Source organism: Empidonax traillii, unplaced genomic scaffold (assembly GCF_003031625.1).
Source record: "Empidonax traillii isolate 1590-97213 ecotype Southwest subspecies unplaced genomic scaffold, ASM303162v1 scaffold1069:size343330, whole genome shotgun sequence".
NCBI classification, from domain to species: Eukaryota; Metazoa; Chordata; class Aves; order Passeriformes; family Tyrannidae; genus Empidonax; species Empidonax traillii.
The window spans coordinates 248,196-268,124 of NW_020956262.1; the positions used below are offsets into that span (position 1 = coordinate 248,196).

A 19,929-nucleotide genomic window follows, 5' to 3' on the forward strand; every position below is an offset into this window, starting at 1 on the left:
GTGCATGGGATGCACTTCAGTGAACTTGTGTGTTGAACCTCAAGTCCTTCCTGTAGGACTTCCTGAAAACAGCCAAGGGGAAAAGAGGCCAGAGATCTCCAGCCTGGGATACAGGGAGATGGCGGTACTCAGGAATATCCTGAGGAGGCAGGATAATCCAAACACAGCTTGCTTGTTCAGTTGTGACCTGTTGAGTTCTTGGTTATTCCGATGGAGATGATGGCCATTGTGCATCAAGGGGCTCTCAGAAAACATTAATTTCTAGCTTTGCTTTATGCAAGGTTAGGGGCAATTGCATCTTACTTCTCATGTTCTAGAGCTGAATTTATTTTGGAGGATCATATAAGCAGGTTGATGCAGATGAATATATTTATATAAAAATATATATATACATCTCCTGAGGGTGATGGAAATAGCTTTTCTGGATCAACAGATAATAAGTTTAGACTGTCCTTTCACTGGCTGATTCAGGTGATCCAGAGTAGATTCTGAGAAACTGCAATGAGCTGGGTTTGAAGAATCCTCTCTTTACCGGGACACCCTGCTGCAGAGAGACTGATGTGAGGTCTGAGGCATTGGATTTTAGAATCCCTCATAAGATGGTATAAAATGTCTCCAGGGCTACTTTGCTGGGCAAACAGTGTTGTTCTCATTCTCCAGAGCACCTCTTGCATCCCCAGAGCATTCTCTTGTTTGTTTGTGGCAAACTATGGTGGGTAGTATGAACTGTCCAACTGGAAAGTCTGCTCGGCCGTGTTGTCACCATCAGATAGGAAAATTTCTATTCCCACCCCAATCTAATGCGTCTAATGAATCAAAACCCTATCTACTGATCTGAAGATGGTATTGCAAAGGAGGACTTCACGTGAGGCTATCTCTAGCAGCATGCAGACAGTGCTGGGGACTGGTGTTCCTCATGACTTTGCCAGGCAGCCTCAGAGAATAAACTGATGGGGTGAGGACAATTGACAGTAACAGCAGTCACATGGACACAGCTCCATGCACAGTGTTCTTCATGGTCAGAGAGCTTTGAGGATATTGATCCTTATGTACAATAAACTAGGTTTGATTCCCATAATACAGCTACTCACTGTCTAAATCTGTTTGATTTCATAAGGCTGCTCTGGGGACTTAATTCTCCCTCTTCTCCTTGCCTGTTTGCAGAAGCTCATCCTGGGTTTAAGGACAGTGATAAAAAACTTCAGCTGTAGCCAATGTGCCCTCCTCCACTGGGTGGAGCAGCCATCTTGTTCCTGCCAGAAGCCTTGGCTTGCTGTCTGTATAAAAGCTCAGGTGGAAATAATTGGTTTACTTCGTTTGTCTGAATCTGGAATGATTCATTTCGTTGTCCTACCAGAAGAGCAGAATAGCAACAATTATTAAGGCTTTCTATCCTTTGTCATTGTGCATCCTTTGAGGTATCTGTGGTCCAGCAGCTTGAAAGAGAGGTGCTGTGGATGTTCTGATTACTCCCTTAATATTTTCTGTCAGTGTTCTCTTTTCCTCATCCTGTGTCCTGAACCTTTAATTTCTTGTCTGATGCCAAGAAGGATTTCCCTGTGCATGGCCCTAATTGCTCATTTTGCTAAGCAAACCTGACCTCTGCAGCTGGACAAGGAGCATTGGGGTGGATCTACTAAGTATTCCCATGTGCTTCTGCTGTGGCAAGGAGCACCACGTGCTCTCCTCAGGCCATATGTTCAAAAGGTTTGCCAGCCCTAGGCTTTTAAAAACCATCAGCCAGACATTAAAAAAAAAAAAAATGCCATGGAGTGACATTTTTTTTTTTTAATTCTTAATTGGCTTCCTTGTGCTCATTTCTGATTGTCTTAGAGATTTCTTCGTAAGTGTCTGTATAAGCTTCCAAGAAATGCTTGAATCTCAGTATTTCACTGGACTGCAGGACATGGGTGCCTCAAGCACAGTAACAAACATTGTGAGCTTTGGGAGAAAACAGTGCCAAAAATAGCTGTGGGTGTTGTGTTGTGTGTAGGTTGTGGTACTGTGGACTTGCAAATGAAGTCTGGAGCCATGGTGGGCTTCCCTGTGCTTCGTTCAGGTTGGGTAACATGATTGGGAAGACCTGTGGACTTTTTAACCAAGTGTTTTTCTCTTAACCATGTGTCGCAGAGCACTAAAGCAGGAACAAATACTGTCTTGTGCTCTTAGAGACTGTGGCTTTAATCGTAGGTTTGTTTTGGAGGAAATGGGGTATGATATGATGCTTTGGAAGGGTACAGTATTCTCATCTGCTTGGCATAACTGGAAGAAAATCTGTCATGTAATAAGACTGAGAGCAAGGAGGCTTGTAACATCCCTGCTTTCTGTTTAGTGAAGTGTGTGAGTGCAGTTAATTTAGCAGAGATGTCATCTGAAGGAGGAGTTGTTGCCTCTGCTTCTGTAGTTCTAATCTCTGTGCTGGTAGGAGACTTCATATCGCTTTTCTGCCCCAGTTACTGGCCCTGTCTATGTGGAAGGGCGTGCCTGGTTCAGAAGGATGTTTGAGGATTACACGTACTTGAAAAGTCCTGCAGGAAAGGCTTGTGTTGTTCGGAGGATGGTAGGAGACCTCTAAAAATGTGATTGGGAGCCATGAACCTCCAGAGATCTGCTCTGGTGGTCCAGCAGGGTGTGGGCTTGAGGCTGGCCTGAACTTGTGTTGTTGGTAAGATCCTGGCAGATGTGAAGGTGTCCCTGCTCACAGCAGGTGATGTGTCATGGGCTGAGGCAACCTGTGTTTCTGAAGAGGAGATGAGACTATGAACAAGACTGTTGAGACCTATCCTACAGCTTTTTGGAAAGAATTAGCCTTTAGCACATGTGCTGGATGTAGGCTAAAGCAATGCAGCGAAGGCTTGAAAAATGCCTAGTTGTTGTAGCTGTGCAATCAAGGCAAAAAAACATCCACCTGTTTATTACTTCCTATCTCAAGTTCTTCCAATGAATAACAAGCAGGATATCTGCAGACCTTTGGAGTAATAAAGCTGTGTGGTGTTTAAAATAAAATTGTGGAATGCATAAATAGATAATTTAGGCTATGGAAGACAAACCTCTTGGGAAAAATCCAGCTAGGTTTGGAAATAGCTAGGTGAGTCCAGCCTCTGGAAAAGGAGGGTTAGAAGGAGATTGCAGGCTAGCTGTAAAGCCTTGGCTGAGCATGGTGGGAGCTGTGGAGAGGTGCAGGAAGGCAGATATGGCGCATAATACAGGAACTTGGTGGCCCTCAGTGCTAGAGTAACTGAATCCTTCTCCACCTAATTCAGCAAAACATCTTGTGAGTAAGAGTAATGCTTTTATCTGCCTCAGTTTCCCTTCTTCCTCTATAAAATGACGAGGAGGAAACCAAGCTCATCTTCAGCTGTGAATTGGAGCTGTAGGTGATCTGTAGGTTGACAGCAGGACAGATACTGAAGTCTTCTCTCTGGACAAGTGGTCCAGATTCGCTGTAAGATAGCAGTTTGTCAGTTGGCGAGGACTAGTGTGGCTGTACTGTTTTTAGGGAAGGTGAGCTGTAAGCCTGTGCTAGCACCTGAGGTTGTGGTGAGATGAGAAGTGTAAATTCTGCTGAACCTTATTTTCTCCACAGTTCTTGTTTGTGGACTAAGTACCTGTTTTTTGTGGGTGGGACAGGCAGGCCAGCAGAGCCATCCTGCTCTGGGGTGCATTGCTGCAGGCTGAAGCTCCTGGCCTCTGCCCAGATCCCCTCTTTGGCAGATGCAGAGCTCCTGAGCTTTGCCCAAGAAGCAAGACAAGCGTCGTCATTGCTTAGATAAGATAAAGCGTGACCAAATCCTTGTTACCCTTGGCAGGTGTGGCTAGATGTCAGCTGGAATTTGTGCAGCTCAAAGGAGTAGCCAGGCTTTGCAGCTGTGGGGAGGGTTGCAAAGCCTCTTTTAAACATGGAGACTTGATGCTGGAGCACAAAAGGGAAGGTGAGTGCACCCCAAGGGATAGGGAGAGCAAGGGGCTGATGGATATGAATAAAGGAACCGGCAACCAGTAACCCTGTGGGCAGAAGGAATTCTGCTGAGTGTTCCTGTGCCCTCCTGCGGACTCTGGTGTTGACGCTGCTCCATGAGCAGGGCTGTGTGGGTGCCCTGGTATCGAGCAGGGATGAGAACCTCTTCAGAAGCAGCATCTCTTTCTTCACCTCTCTGCTTTTTGAAGTTCAAAGATGCCTGTTGTCCTGAACTGTACCCTTCTGTCTGAGATCATGGGAACTAGGAAAATAATTTAAATTTATTGCAGGTGGAAAAGGACACATGTGGATGCCCCTACAAATACACATTTCTTCCATTGCCTGCTTTGCTCCTGTGCTTGAGAGCTACCTTCCTTCCTTCTTCCTCACCCTCTTTGCCTCTTAAAGGAGTACAGGATATCTGCTCTGCCTTCCTTTCTCCCAGACGTGTAACCAGAGGAGTAATCCTCTGTTCCAGTACAGGTGCTCAAACCCTTTTTGATTTAATGTGTTTCCTATGGCACAAAGAGTCCTTCGCTTCCGATGCAAATCTGGTTGCTCAGTCAGAGCTGCTAAATGCAAATGGACCACTTGTAGCTGTTCCCTCTTGGATGAGTGGTGCAGGCCATTACGTAAAGCATGAAGGTAAGACCTCAGGAGCCCGGAGAGCAGAGAATACGCAGATTTGTGCTGGAGGAAGGTCAGCATGGCTGTAGTTCACTCACAACCTGTTTCCAGAGTTTTGGGGTGGGATACTAGGCAGGAGGATATTTCAGGCTGTCAGTATCAAGTAAATGAGTGTTTACAGAAATGGATTAACTTTTACTGGTTATGGGTGTCTGGGGCTTGGTCAGTCATTCTCTCCCTTCCCTGCTTACCCCCTCCCTGCTGCATCCAAGTGCAGAATCTGCGCCGACTGCGATTTGGTGACTCAACCCATTCTGACGCCTGGATCTCTTTCCTTTATTCAGGTTGGACAAATAATGTTCAGTCTGTAATCATGCTTGAGAGCTCTTGCTATTGCCCTAGATATGGAGAGCTACAGAGATGCTTAGATTGGCTTAATCCAATTCGATCTGAAAATCCACCGCTCAGAACAATAAATGCTGTGGGGGGTGGTGGTGTTCAAGTGCCTTTAGTAAATCAGAAACCTTTTAAGCATTGGTAGATGAAGGGTTTTTCTTTTCAATGTGTACCACTAAATACACAAGGATGTGCAGTATGGTTGGATTAGCATTACTATGGGAACCATAACTTTTTGTGTTTCCTGACCTTTATCCATGTGACGCCAAGGATTCTTTAATGTGGCTCCAATGTGTATATTTATTTTTTTGTGTGTTACAAGCTTTTTTGTTCTAGTCAGTACTAAGAGAACCTTTATAAAGAACCCCAAGAGGAGATTAGAGACAGGACAGGCTGCAAGGTGCAGGAAAGCAGTTTGCTTGCTTTTTTGTGCTGTTCTAGCAGAATCCCAGCCAAGCCCATGGGTCAGTGTTAAGCATGACTTCTGCAGCCACAGTGAACAAAATGGTGAGTAAACTCTCCTGCTCAGAGGCAGATACCCCACCTGGCATAGCTTTGTTTAGTTTGGGTTTTTTTGCCACAGCTACACTGCTGAGCTTTCCCCAGAGGATGTGGGGTCCTGGGGCTGAGGCAAAGCTGAGCCTCTGAGGAGTGGAGCGGTGATTGTCCTGGTCAGAGTGGAGCAGAGCTGTCCTCTGGCATCACAGAGCCCTTCCAGATGGCTCAGGGGAGCTCTCTGGCCCTGTTAAACTTGTATTAAAGACAATTGTGATGGCTTGTAGTTGTCATCGTGCCCATTTTTTAATATGGGTTTTGAAATAACCATCTTAAAATAACAGGGAAGGACCTGTCTTTACCTTTGCTTTCTGCAGGTCCCATTACTGCTTGTTGCAGGTAAGATGGGGCTATTTGGAGCTCCTCTCTTTGCAGGCTGATGAGGTCTCTTGCTGTTCAGATACCAGCTGGAGCCTTCTCAGTGGAAACTGGTGGAAGAGGGGTTTTTTGCTCTCTGTAGAGGCTGGGCTTGCCCACTTGTGACTGTGGCAAAGCTTGTTTTCTGAGCAAATATTATCCTTGAGGGCTGACACAAAGAGGCATTTGGGGTAAGGGTGAGAAAAGAGGACAAAATCATACCAGGTGATGAAGAGCCAGCCTGCCAGGGTCTCATCATGCTCTTTTTTCCCTTTCCTTTTTCACCTTTCCTGAGAAGACGTCAGGCTCAATTAGTGGGAGCTGACGCAGCTGAGGGCATCTTCATGCTGCCAGGGGGCTCTGGAGCTGCTGTTGAATGACAAATCCCCATCAGCATCTCCAGCTGTCAGCAGGCAGAGGTGGCTTTGCTTCCTTTCTGGGTTGCTATGGGATAGAGTGATGCTCTGGTCAGTGGCAGGATAGAGGGTGGCATCTCTGGCTGCCTTAGTGAGATAGTCTTGGGCTGTGTACCCCACCCCTGGGGTGTGTTTTATGGTGCTTTGGAAACATGCTCCTTGCCCTGTCATCTTATGCTTTTTTCTGTTTTCTTACATTCTCTGTGCTTGTCTTTGTGAAACAGGTTGCCAGCCTTCTAAAAGTGGAATTAAACCTGAGGCAGGATTCACAGGGGTAGTTTCCAGCTCTTCCCATGTGGAAATTGGATGGGAGGTAGGCAGAGAGCTATCTACAAGCACAGCTAGAGTTTCTCAGGGAAGGTAAGTTCAGCATGAGACCAGGGCTCATCTGCTTGCTTATCACTTCTTCCTCTCTCGCCTAAGGCAGATCAGAAACAAGCCCTTCTCTTTTGCAGCTGTGTGCAAGGCAGGATTACAACGAATTTACCTTGGAAGCTTAAGGGCAGGTTTTCTTGTGCTGCTTTCTGAACTGATGGCTACCAGCTTGTGTTGGAAAGGGGATGAGATGCGTAGGGAGCATTGCAAACCACACCTCCCAGCTTGGACCGGCTCTGATACTCTGTTTACAGTGGCGGAGTTCCTTCTCCACTAGCTTTTTGCTGTGGAGTACACTGCCGGTTCCAAGGAAGGGGAGCAATACTGTCCTGCTGCTCAAGGTATTTGGGGACACCTGTAGAGGGAGAAAATGGTGTGGAGGGGAGGGAAGAAAGTCTCTCTCACTGGGGCAAGGAATTATTTGAGAAGGAAGTCTGAAGGAGTTTGCGAGTTGCTGTGTCTCAGCAGAGTTTCTTCCTAGGAATTTTCTGTTCTGACTTCCTGCTTTTGCTTTAAAGCAGCAGAGTAGAGCTCACTGAGTGCAGTGGCACTGTATATCACTGCAAAAACCAGCTGTTATTCCCATGACAGAGGAAGGAGAATTTATTGATTGGTTTTCAAGAGCTGAGGATGCTTAATTAACAGTCGGTTAATGCTTCAATTTGGATCACTCGAGGTCTTTGCAAATGTTGAGCTGAAGGAACTTGCTCTCGGTTCTGATGTGGTTCTGCAGCATGCTTAACTAATTCTGGTGGCTCATTGATTTTGGAAACTGCTCATTTAGAGTAATAGCTGAATATTAGAATATTTGAGATTGTGATATTTTCTTATGAAGTGGATACCTTGAGCTGGTCAGATTAGAAACTAAGGATTTCCTGCTGCATGGTTTTGAAGACCACTAGAAATTTTTCTTTAAAAACATTTGGCAGGAAATTTTCCTCTATCTCTTATAAACATCCCTATTCCCCTCTGCCCCTTTCTGTAATCCTACATCATTGTTCCTCTTGTGGGCCTCTGAGTCAGTGACAGCTTTGTCAAAGAGGGGAATATCCCACTGCATGACCCCCCCTACAGTAATTTTACCTTTCTCAGAACAACTCTACATGTTGAACAAAAGCTCTTCTCAAACAGCATCGGCTTCCAAGTTTGCTTCAAATGCTGTTCCTTGCTTTGATTGCTCCTTGCACTAAACTGTGCCTGGGAGGCAGGGAACGGGTGCCCTTCAATTGCACGTTATCCCACTTTGTGAAGGAGCAGTTCAAGGCTTCTGGCTGCTCAAAACTTTCTCTACTTTTCTGTCGTGTAGAAATCTGAAGCTTTTAATATTTTGTTGTGATTGCCCCCCCTCCGCGAATGAGAAAGGGAGAGGGTATTTCTGATATCTTGTACATTCAGACCAATCCTTTCTTCTTTTGGGAGGGAGGAGTACCTGGATTCAAGATTTTACCTGTGTCCCCCTCAGTGGTCTGACAGCCAAGAAGTTTCTCTACTAAGAGCATGGGTTTCATCCTTTTCTAGTGCATAGGTTACACTGGCCTTTCAGGAGAAGTGTTTTGCATAGCACAGCCAGCACCTCCTTAGCTCAGTGAAGGATTGAACTTTTACTTTTGTACCCGCTGTTAGCAGGGTAGATTATGAGCTGAGAGGTAACCAGGTGTCACACACCTGTGCACACAGCAATTTTCGTCTCTGTGAGGCAGAGAATGGGTTAAATGTCTTCTTGGAAATTGGCTTCACCATCTGCCTCGGCTCTGTTTGTTGTTTTAACAACATTTGCAGAAAGGTCAAACTGTCCATGGGTCTGATGCATCCCTCCTGGGCAAAACCGATACAGCACCAGCCATGGAGAGGCTTCTACAGTGAGTTGTGGTGCCTGGAAATCCTCTCCATACTCATTCCTACTTGTTAATATTTGCAGACCGTTTTTGCCCTTTAAGTGCATCTCGCAAATTCAGAATAGTGAGGTTAAGCTTCTGCCACAGGTCCCGTTGCTAACATGTGGCCTAGAAAATATTATGGGGGTGAGGTAGCGGCGTGCAGTTCTCAAGATATTGGAGATGAATTTCCCGGCATGAGGAGAAGATGCTTGAACTTCATGCATGCCCACTGCAGTTGTAGCCCTCTGGATAAGGAGGTTTCAGGTACTGCAGAGAAATACTGGCTCAGCTGGAAAAGAAATCAGTCTGTCACATGTATTCAGTAAGCAGTGTGAGTGAGTGCTTTACCGAAGAGAAGTTTCTCCTTTGAAAGGAGAAAAGGCTCAGGAGATTTGATGTTCTGGTTTGATATTTCAGCTGTGCCTGTGTATGCTGGGGGAGCTATCTGAGGACAACATAAGGCTACAAATTTTTATTTGTGTAAGACTGATTTCAAGACAAAGGATCTTGATCAACAAAGGTGAGGCTCTTGCCTTCTTCTTTGAGCTTGCACCTGTGCTGCTCCAGGTGAGATGGGATTGTCACAAGATTTTTAGCCTCATACAAAGAGGGCACTAAAGAGTGCCTGAAGAAAACTTGCAGATGGCCAGGAGGGGCTTGAACTCAAGACAGTGGGTGGGTGTTGGGAAATCTGATGAAAAAGTGGCAGAACGAAATTGGGAGTCAATTAGGGGCATCAGTGAACACCTTTCTCATTCGGCACACCGAGGTTGGGTGGCAGAAGGATCATCCTCCACGAAGCAACATCAGTTGTTTCTCTGTTACAGCAGAGGTGAGAACTAGTCAAAAGATGCCTAGAGAGGATGCCTGACTTAAACAGTGACTCTACTGGACAAGTGTGCATAGGTAAGAGCAGCCCAGGAGGAATCCTACAGGAGGCCAGACAAGGTGTGTGGCTGTCACAGAGAGATTCAGCTTCTTGTTGGAGAGAAAAATCTGTGTTCTGGTATTACACAGACAACTAGAATCAAAGGAAAGAACTGAGTTGATTTCAGCACCCAGGTTATGGGTCCGATGGCAGTGATAGTTGTGGAGAGAAGCCTGACCTTTGGCTGTTGGGGTACCAAGTCCAGTTCACAGGACTGTTAGTGGTGAAAACGCAGCAAATGTTGTGGTCCTTTTGGTCAAAGACTCTGTGTACTTTGAAGGTGGTTTCTGCAGATGAGAAAACAGCCTCTATTCATGCTGAGGAGCAGCCAGGCTGAACTAGCCCTGTGTCTCCTAAGAAGCTAATGGCAGATCCCTCATCTTCCCAGCATAAATGTGTGATGATACTTTTCTAGTGCACTCTTTTGGCTGTTTGTGAATCTGAAAATTTTCACCAAAATAGATACTCTATGTAATTGTCCTTCATGGACAAATTCAGAGTAGAATAAAACAGTCACTTTGCTACCCATGACACCCTCAGCACCCTGTGTCATCAAGTCCCACACTTAATTGTCTGTAGGTTGCATTCCTGAAGGCTGGGGAAGAGCCTCGTGTACCTGTTGCCTTTGCTGCTTGCAGGGTGTGAAAGGAGTCTCCCCAGCAGCATTTCTCCTGCTGTGTCCTTGCTGAGCTACAGAAGCCGAGGCCCCGTTTTCCTTGATGACAGCTCTTCAGTAACTAGTGGCATGAGCAGCAGAAGTGTGCTGACTTCTGGTTGTTCCCTCTGGTAAACCTGCTCTATACGCACGTGCTCCCTTCTCTAAAGAGGCAGGTAAGGCAGGAGGGAATTACCAGTGATGTTCAATTAAACAAGCTGAGGAGCTGCCCTGGATTTATATAATTTCCTGAAGAGCTTTAAATGCCAGCTTAGGTTTGGTGTTGTCTTCCTTCTGAGGCGTTCCTGCCTACCTCACCAGCTCTTGGAAAAGAGGAGTACAAGAGAGCAGGGATCTCCTTTGCATGAGCTCCCAGTGCTCAGTTTTTGCTTTCAATCAGAAAATGATCCAGCATGTCTGATCTCATACACCAAGTCCTGAATCTTCTATCCTCCTTTTCCCAGATCTGGGCTGGCAAAGAAAGTTTCTTTGCCTCCTACCTATCTGCCTGGCCCGTAGTTATCACCAGCAGAGCAGAGTACATATTCTGTGGTCAACATACTTGGTGTTACACAGGCATAATCTACCCTCTGATTGCTGAACTCAGAGCAGCATCTTCACTCAAACTTCACTACACTGTTAGTGGTGTTTAGCTAATAAAATTGGTATTATCTCTTCGTAATCTAAGCTAAAATATCCTGTCTTTCTCAGTTATGTTCTTGAGCTGGTTGTTGCTGTCTTTTAACAACTTCACCTTTGTGATACAACATGAACAGTCGTGGCATCAGTGGGAAATGATACTGGTCAGAGCCTTTTCTACTTCACTAACTGAAAGATACTTGCTTCCTGCTGGCTAACCATGTCCTTTGTGATGTGCAGCATGATCTCCAGCCTATAAAATACAATTATTTCTTTTTGAAGCCAAAGGGTTCAATATTGCTGTTCTTTCCATTACTCCGCTGCTGGGCTATAGAAGACAAATCCTTATGTTACACTGTACATTATGTAATGCTCTGTCTCTTTAAAAGTTTCAGGAAACCTGTAAGCCTTTATAAAGTAAAGGAATTTGTGAAAATAAGTTGTTTTTAAACAACTGTTATAGCTGTTGCTATTTGTCATGTCTTATTGCAGGCATGCTTTTTGTTTTCTGAAAAATCAGCTATGTGCTAGTTACATTGACAGATCCAAGACCATTAGCTGTTTGTGGAAAAAAATGTGGTTTGGGTTTTGTTTTTAATTGCTGAGAATTAACTCTTGGCCCAAATATTATGAGAGGAAAAACTGATGCTTTCTCTCTCCATTCCCCAAGAAAAACAACCCAACGAAGCCAAAACCTCGATTAGTAGGAGAGGTTCCAGTGCAAACACGCGCCCTCAGTGTTTGCAGTGCCCACGCTGTGCCAGTGTGAGAGAGCTGCAAAGTGCCACTGAGAGGGGCATAGCTGGGGAGCGGCATGAGGGTGTGATGGAGGAATTGTGGCAATTTCTGGGCGAAGGGTTTTGTGTTGGTATGTTGTAATTACCTATCTGTGCTGCAGATTTCTCATATTGATAGTTCTGGGCAAACATTGGTACTTTCTGTTGTGCTGTTGAATCAGGAAGCATAACTGAGTGCAGTTTTAAGAAGTTTATTTGTTCACCTCTCAGAATGGAAAAAGAGAGGTGTTACCACTCTCAAGTTGCTTGGAGATAGGAGCAGGGAGTCTGCATCTAACAATTTCCCCATGGCAAGTTTTTTTGGATCAAGAAGTTTAGATCAAGAAGTTGATATGGTAAATTCCCCTTTGAGGAGCTTTGGTGAGGGGAATGGTGAATGGCAGCAGAACGCCTCTTTAAGTTGCTCTTCAGAAAGACAAAGCCCCTTGCAGCTGTGCCTGTTTCTGGGATATACCTCTGTATCCTACTGGCATATCCTGTGATGAAGTCATCCATCGATCCTGCAGCAGGGGTTAGCTCAGGGCTATCAAGCTGGGCTAATCCCCTGCTGAATAAACAACACAAAGGTTCCTGGATTCGTTCCTGTTTCCTTAAAGGGATACAGTCAAGTGCAGGCAATTAAAAGAGAGAGAGTAAAGTGTAGCTCTAGATATGAACACCTGATTTCAGGCTCTCTGCCCAGGGCGTGTATGGGTTTCTTAGTTTTTTCTAAAGAAAAAACCCTCACAAAACAATTGATGTTTTTCTCATTTTTTTGGTGTATTTCTTTTCCTGCCTTTCCCTTTGGGAAGGGAGAACCCAACAACCACCCAAACAAATTCCAAACAATGGAAACAAATTTCCTAGAGAATGGAAAGAACAAAATGAATTTTGAACGAAGTACACTAGAGAAATAACTATTTTCTTTTTGCCCTTCTCCTAGCCTTTTCAGGCACCATGGCAGAACCTTTTAAAACAATTTCCACCAAGTGGGTACCCAATTCCTTTAAGCATCTTTTGGAAATTAAGCCTGTGTGGCAGTCAGTTTGACACACGGGTCAGTGTCTTTCCCTGGCAAGACCTCTGCTATGCCTTCACCTGTTCACTCTTGCATACCTGTGATTTTGTCAATGCATTTAGAATATGTGCTCTTTGCATGCAACTAGGGTAATAGTTGTAAATATGTATATTTGATCACTGAATTTCACAGTACTGTAAAATCTGGGATGTGTAGATGTGACTGTGACCTACAGCATGCAGTTTTGATAGTAATTATTAGCTCTCAAAACATTGGCTGCCAAAGGAAGGTAGAACAAACAGAACAAGTGGCATGTGTTTGATATCAAATGGTATGTGAAAGCTTTTATTGCCCTTTTCTTTTAAAACGTACCTGTTACTCATCTGCTCTTGAGTGATGCTCCCATTCCACGAACAAGCAAGAAGTGTTTTGCACTGCTGCGTATTGGGGTGTGTTTCCTGTGCATTTGTAATTTGCTGAAGCAACAGGCTCCTGCTGCAGGGATCTGTTACTCAGCTCTTCTCTTCTTTGTGTAATATCTTCTCGTATAAGGGATCAAACCTGTCTCATCGAGTGTATGTGCCAGGAGCGGGATCAGTGTGCACTTAAACAACTGGTGGATTCCTTCCTTCGAAGCTGTAAGACTATTTTTCTGCATTGGGAGCTGAAAGGAAAGGGTGTGTGTTCCCCTGATTTGTTTAAATAAATGTCTTAAATATTTAGCTTTAGTATGGGGGTGGTTTTGTTGTTTCTAATAATATTGTCTTAGGCGGAGATACAGGAGGATGTCTTTTGGGAAACTTCCCAGCAAGTATCTGAGCGCTTTTGTTTGTGGGGCACCTTGGACACCTGTAATGATTATTCTTCAATATTCCCCTCTACAACTATGTCACCAAAAATTCAGTCGTACAGGAAAGCAAAAACCTGCTTTCCCTTATAGTTCTCCAGGGCCCGAACACTGGACTTGTTCTGTAATCCTGGGTAAGCCGCTTAAGCCGGTTATGCTTAGGTTTTTCCTCCTTATTAACTGTTGATTCATTGTCTTGCACTGGGGAGGACTGCTCGGAATTCAGTGCATGTACAGTGCCCTGTGGTGAATAGGATCATCTAAGGACCAGCTGTAGAACATTTGGCTGCACTCCCCACTTCCCTTTTCTCCTTGTCATTGGACTGTGGAAAAAATTAAAAAAACCCACCCCAAAGTTGCCATGTGCTCATGGTGGTCACGGTCACATAGATAAGGGCTTGGCTGTCAATAGCATTTTAGCCATGACTTTACCTCTTTAACACTGCTTGTGGCTACAACGAGAAGCTTTCCGAGACAATAAATTAGAAACCATGACCCTGTAGTGCTGCCTTCAAAGAGGTATTTCCCCTTTCCAGGAAAAGCACCTTGGGTCTGTTCTTCTGTTTGCTGAAATTTGCAGTTTCTGTGTTCAGGTTTTTCATTCTTCAGTGTCGAGTCTTTGAAACTATTTTGGTCCTTGAGTTTCACATGTAATTATCAGTCTCCAGGAACTGAGTCTTAAAATACAGTGCCAGCTGTCACAAGCATCAGGAACCAAATTGGAGGGGCTGACAGTCTATAGGCATAGGCAGGTGACGTGACTTACCCTGGGCCATATGGCCAGCTGAGTCAGGATTAAAATTCAGGTCTCATGATTTCCCCAAAGAATGCCAAGCCCGTGGGATCCAGTTGACTTTCTGCAACAGTTTTTCGCAGGACAAACCTCTGTTTATGCCTCAGGTGGTTAAGAATATTGATGTAAGATTGGTCTGGGTTACTTCAGTGCTTCAGACCTGCTGTTAGCTGTCTTGATGGCAGTCCATTTCCCATTCTGTGCTGTGTCTGAGAAGACCAATGTTTGCTTTCCAGGCTGTGGGAAAGTTGTGTTGCAGGAACAGGTGAATTTTTGCTTGCTGAGCCCTCGCACACACCATGGTAGGAGATACCCAGTGTAATCCATGGGAGCTGAAGCCTGGCTTTCTCTCGAGCTGTGTATCAGGTTTTCAGGTGTTGGACACTGCCCAACTCTGGATTGTGCAGTGTCAGAGCTGACCTTGAGAACAGGCAGACAAACCCGTGGGGTGGGGGAAGATGGGGCTGCAGAAGAACATTACACAGTTGGGCTGACCAGGGTGATTGGAGCCCACTGGTGCCCCCAGTGTCCCTGGGGCTTCCATCTTCCAGGCCCTGGGAGAGGAGTTTTTGGTCTCTAACACAGTTCCCAGATGTGAAGGTGGCAGTGAAGTCTTGTTTGAGCTGAAGCTGGGACTCCATCTCTTGTGGCGTTGGTGCTGGTCAAACTGTGTATCCAGAAAGCTGTAATAGTCCCATGAAGCTTTGTCAGCACCCACTGACTGCAGCAGGCACACCATTTCTATCAGCATGTTCATCTGAACAGTGAATGTTTCCATACAGTTTCAAAGGGAGGCTGGGCAAGTGTCTTGGAAGATAATGAAGGAACAGGTGGCTCAGGAATTGCCCCAGGCTGACAGTGGCTAGTAGCTGACAGGTGTCTTCAGGGAAGTCTTCTCTTTGCTTGCCCTGCTGTTATTCTTCCCTCACCAGTCACTCATGACCACTATTGAGGGCAAGATGATAGGCTGGACAAACTCTGCCATGACCCACTGTGGGCATTTTGTGATGGAAATCAAGAGCCCAAGATGCAGAGATTGTCCTGACTCCAGGCTAGGTGTGGAAATTAATTCTTAACTGGTGCTGACTCAATAACTGCATTTTCCTGCCAGAAGGGACATGGGAAAATTAATTCTGTCAGGGAGTTTGTATAACAATCGCTGGCTTCGTAACTGGAGGTGGTTTGACATCATCTTGCTGGCAGAGCCTGGCAGGTTCGCCTGACCAAAAGCATTATCTGCCTGTACCTATCTTCTCTGCCTTCACCGCTTGTGCCAGGAAAGCGTGGCTCTTCCCAAGCTGATTCTTCTGCACCTAAGCCAGTTCTGCTTGCCTCACTTTTGGATACCAGTCCACATTTTTGGCACTCTAGTGACCTCAGCCTCTTTCAAAGAGGTCTTTCAGTGATGCTCTGCATCTTGCTGATGAAGCTGCTTCCGCAGTACTTTGCAGTGATGATTGTAACTGGAGAAGGTATGACAGCACTTTAGACTGAGATCTGCTTTGTGTCTCATCTGCACTTACATCATGCAGTGCCTTATAAATAGGGATAGAGAGGAAGAGCTTCTCAGTCACAGGCTTCTGAGAAAGAAGTCCATCAGAGTTGCGATGTATTTTGCTTACTGGGGCTCTCTCTTAGTTGCTGCTTTGTTCCTCTATAAGTGCTGTCTCGCAATTGAAAGAGCCACATCTGGCTTGAAGCCACTTGAAGCGGCTTGGACAAGAGACTGCCTGCTCTGAACAACGAATTAATGGGCTTGGTCTTTTACATGAGTAAAATCCTTTCAGACTTTTGTCCGTGTCAGGCTCCCAGCTCTTCTAATTAAGGGACTTCCAGCTCAGCCAGTGTTTGGGAGCTACAGTACAGCTGGGCTTTTGATAAAGTGAGGAAATGCTAGAGGTAGGGATGTAATGGATTGGATTTCAGCTTCAAAAAAATGTCTCAGAGAGAGAACAGAACATCCTCCTTGTACCACCTTTTGTTTGCTGCAGCAAAGCTGGGGAGACATCAACTGCGTGGGCTGCTCTGGCTTTTGAAATAGAAATGATGAAGCTGATAACAGGAAAGTGATCTAATAGGAAAGATGTCTCTTAGGCATCTAGAGTGATATTTCAGAAAACATATTTTTTACTTGTGCCTTTTCTTATTCTGCCTGTTTTCAGCAATACTTCCATGGCTCTTGCTTTGAACTCTCCTTTTCTTTCCTCCCCTGCTGCTGCCCGTGCTCCCTACCTGGTACAGGGTGCTGCTTGTGCTGAGGCTGTATCTCTGCAGAAGGAATGTGTCTGGCAATAAACTTCAGGAAGGTGGCCTGTAGCAGCCAATAATTATCATTCATCAATGTGGCTGTTATTCCTCATCATAATCACCTGTAAAATCTAGGAAACATAAGATACTTGGGTCTTTTTTTTTCCCCCAATTTCTTTCAAAGCCAGCTTTGCATCTTTCACTTGAATGTGAAAAGTAAGCTGGTGTCTTCTTTACTACTTACACATACAGACTTGCCATCAGAAGCAAGGTACTTGTCCAGCTAATGGATACAATCAAACTTAAGTCTCTAGATTTTGCTTTTCTGGCTCCATAACACAAAAAAATGCCTGGTATGAGGGTTGGTTTGAAAAAGAGCAAGAGAGAAAGACACCATCTGCCTCCTTACTTTTCCTCCTGCTTTCTTCCCTCCTTTCTTCTCCTGTATTCCCCAAAGGGTGTTCATTGCTCGCCAGGGATGTCTACTTGATTAGAAACGTACAATAGTACCCATTTACAGGCAGTCTTCTGCATAAGTTTCATAAATAATTCTTCTCAAGTGACACTAAACAGAGGTGTCCTGGAAAAACACTGATTTGAAAGGAGGAGCGAAGCGTTCTGCTTGTCCTTTGAAGCAGAACCACCCGCTGGCTCACGAACCAGCAGTAATAAACAGAGTCAAATAGCGTGGTACATAATTGCCTTCTCCTTTTGTGTCGGCTTCATATCGTTCTCACATGTGACATTCTTCCTGGCCATCGTGCTCTTTATCCTCTCATTGTACCAGGAGTGCAAACAGAATTTCTTTGTTATCATGGCATCTGTATGTGACTTTTAATTTCTTTGAGATTAAAAAAAAAACCAACAACAAAGCCAACCCTCAATCCCTCTTTGTCCAGCACTGTTTAAATCTGCTCTCAGCCTGCTTGCACAGCTCACTTCTGCCCTGCAATGCAGAATACAGATCTGCAGAAGGAGAAATCTAGAGCAATCCATGCAAAAAGGCTTTAAAAATGTGGTGGTGGTGCTGAAGAAGAGATGTCTGGAGAGTGTTAACATGGCATCAGTAAGTTGGAAGGTGGATTGGGGTAGGGGTGCATTGTATAAATCTTTACAATCACAGTGCTGTGCTTAGATGGGTGCTCTCATTCCTCCCCTTTTTGCTTTAGGTACTTGTAAGTAATGGGAATTATTTTCTTTGGCCTCTGAAATGTCTCCATAGTTGTGTAGTTTCCTTCCTATAAAGGTGACCATTTCAGATTAAAATTCTCTTTGGCAGCATATGAGCTCCCAAAACAGAGGCTTGAAGGCAATGGGTCAAGAGTTCCCAGTGTAGGAATTGTCTGACCTTTCTTTGTGCTGTAATAGCATAAAAAAAGTTGGAGTTATTATTTGGAAAGCATTAACAAGAAGATGTCAGAGGGGGACCTGGGTGGGAGAGGGCTGGGAGAAACATTCCTTCTTCTCTTTCCTTTGTCACTTGCACAGATCTTACTCCTTCCTGTCTGCTCTTGTCCTGCTCTGGGTTCTTGCAGTTTTGATGTGCAGGTTTGGTGTTCAAAGGTGGTGCAGAAAAGCAACAAGAGGATTAAAAGTACATGTTGTTAGCAAAGGAACTAAGACCAGACAAAAGCAGCTTGCAGTGTTTGAGCCTCCTGTCTCGGTTGATGTGGGGCTATCCCCGTGTTCCCACACAGATTTACCTGTGTGCTTTAATAGTCCCTTCCCAGCCTTTCATCTCTGCTGAAATCTTCCTTTGGCAGCTGGCTTTCACCAGCAAAGAGCCCTGTAGGTCTGACCCGGAGGAGGAGAGATGGCAAAAGAGTATCCCTGCTCAGTGCAGGGTCTGGAGCCCATCACAGGAGGTAGGTTAGGTCTGTGTGGAAGGCTTAGTTACACCCATGTTGTGTACAGTGTGTACCTGCGTGTGGTGTGTGTGTCTGACACAAACTCCCCTTCCCCCCCTCAGCTCAGTTCGTATAAGCATGGAATATTTTGGGTTGGAAGGGGCTTTTAAAGGTTATCTAATCCAGATATGGATGCTCGATACTGCTCTTCCAACTGACAAAGGATGTAACTAGATTATGTGTGGGTTGGAAGTGGAGGGCTATGTTTGACAGGGTTTTCTCTGTTTCCTGCCCCACAGGTCTTTTGTTTGCCCATGCCCTGGGGGAAAAGACTTTGAGAAGATGGAGAACCAGAGGGGAGTGCTCTTGGGATATGTCCGCTGGGAAGGAGAAGAGGAAGGGGATGAGGAGGATCAGGTGGCTTCTCGTGTTTCTCCCTCCAGCCAAACGAGCAGACTGGAAGATGTGGAGGTGGAGATGCTTGAGAAGGCAAGGGAGCTCTTCCAGCTGTGTGACAAGGATGAGAAGGGTTTTATCACCAAGGTGGACATGCAGGTGAGAGGAAAAAAAGTCCTTCCCCTGTCCTGGGAGGATCTGTAAAGTCATGGGTGATAGAAGTTAGGAGAATGTGGCATGTCTTTACTTTTGGTCAGTGTGGATGTGCCCATAGATTCTGTCTCATTCAGATATCTGGGAGCCAAACTCTGCCACAGCCAGCTGCGAGGAACCAAAAATCCCAGGAGGACCTTGCACCTCCAGGGAATTCCAGAGACGAATTGGACTGCAGTTCCAAATTTTTAAGGAATGCATAAAATAAAAAAAAAATTGTGACAGTTCTTACAAATATCAAGCACGCAGTGGATGGGAAATATGGGGGGAAACAATCTTGGTTTAATTTAAAGAAAACCAAGCAACAAACCCCCCAAAAAAGCACACAATGAACAATCTACCAACCTATTAACAAAAAAAGTTGTATAACTTTTTTGTCTCAATCATAGCTAAAGCCTCATCTCAAAAACTCACTTCAGGCCTGAACTTTAACTTTGCTCTAAAATAATGTGTTTTGCTCCTTTCTGTTAAAAGCAGTCTCTGTAATTCTTAATGAGTTTTTTTTAAAGGTTTATAAGGAAGGTTACATGTGGATTGTTTTTCTCCTGTCCCATCTCTCCCTGCATCTATAATTAACATTTGACAAGTTCATGCTGCTTAAAATATTGACTCACTTTGTTTGGGGTTGTGTGAAGCTTACTTTTTTGTAGCTATGTTAATTTTTATTAAGCTTTTATCTAAAGCTGCACATTTAACAGACAGTTACGAGGTTTCAGCCTACACCTCTTTTGTTATTTGGAACTTTCTTTGGGTGCCCTTCCTCCACGGTAGGTGCTGTGCACGTGTATTATGAAGGGAAATAACTCTGCTCCTTGCCCATGTTGTGGGAGTAATAATATAGCCCCATCAGACAGAATATGACAGAAGAAAACTAACTTGCTGTTATGGACTGAACGTTTAATTTATGATGAGCAAGATTTCCTGCAAGACCTGGGAACTGAACCCAGATACCCACAAGTCTGACCTCTCTCTCTGGCCAGAGGGATGGAGCTGGTAGCTGATGTGCCAC

The 19,929-nt window shown here is 44.9% G+C and overlaps 1 protein-coding gene across 5 annotated transcripts in view; it reads left to right on the forward strand.

The window, feature by feature from the left end:
* The first annotated feature begins 1,177 nt into the window (after window positions 1-1,177).
* Window positions 1,178-19,929, forward strand: part of CRACR2B (calcium release activated channel regulator 2B) — a 44,415-nt gene continuing 25,663 nt past the window's right edge. For 2 of the 5 annotated variants that reach the window (XM_027904629.1, XM_027904630.1), the window contains exons 1-2: window positions 1,178-1,293; window positions 18,611-18,866. In XM_027904629.1, the coding sequence (XP_027760430.1) occupies window positions 18,654-18,866 (213 nt within the window). In that variant the 5' untranslated portion in view covers window positions 1,178-1,293; window positions 18,611-18,653. Of the gene's footprint in view, window positions 1,294-6,943; window positions 7,026-18,610; window positions 18,867-19,929 lie in introns of those variants that run through there. The other 3 variants (XM_027904633.1, XM_027904634.1, XM_027904631.1) reach the window with 2 other exon arrangements.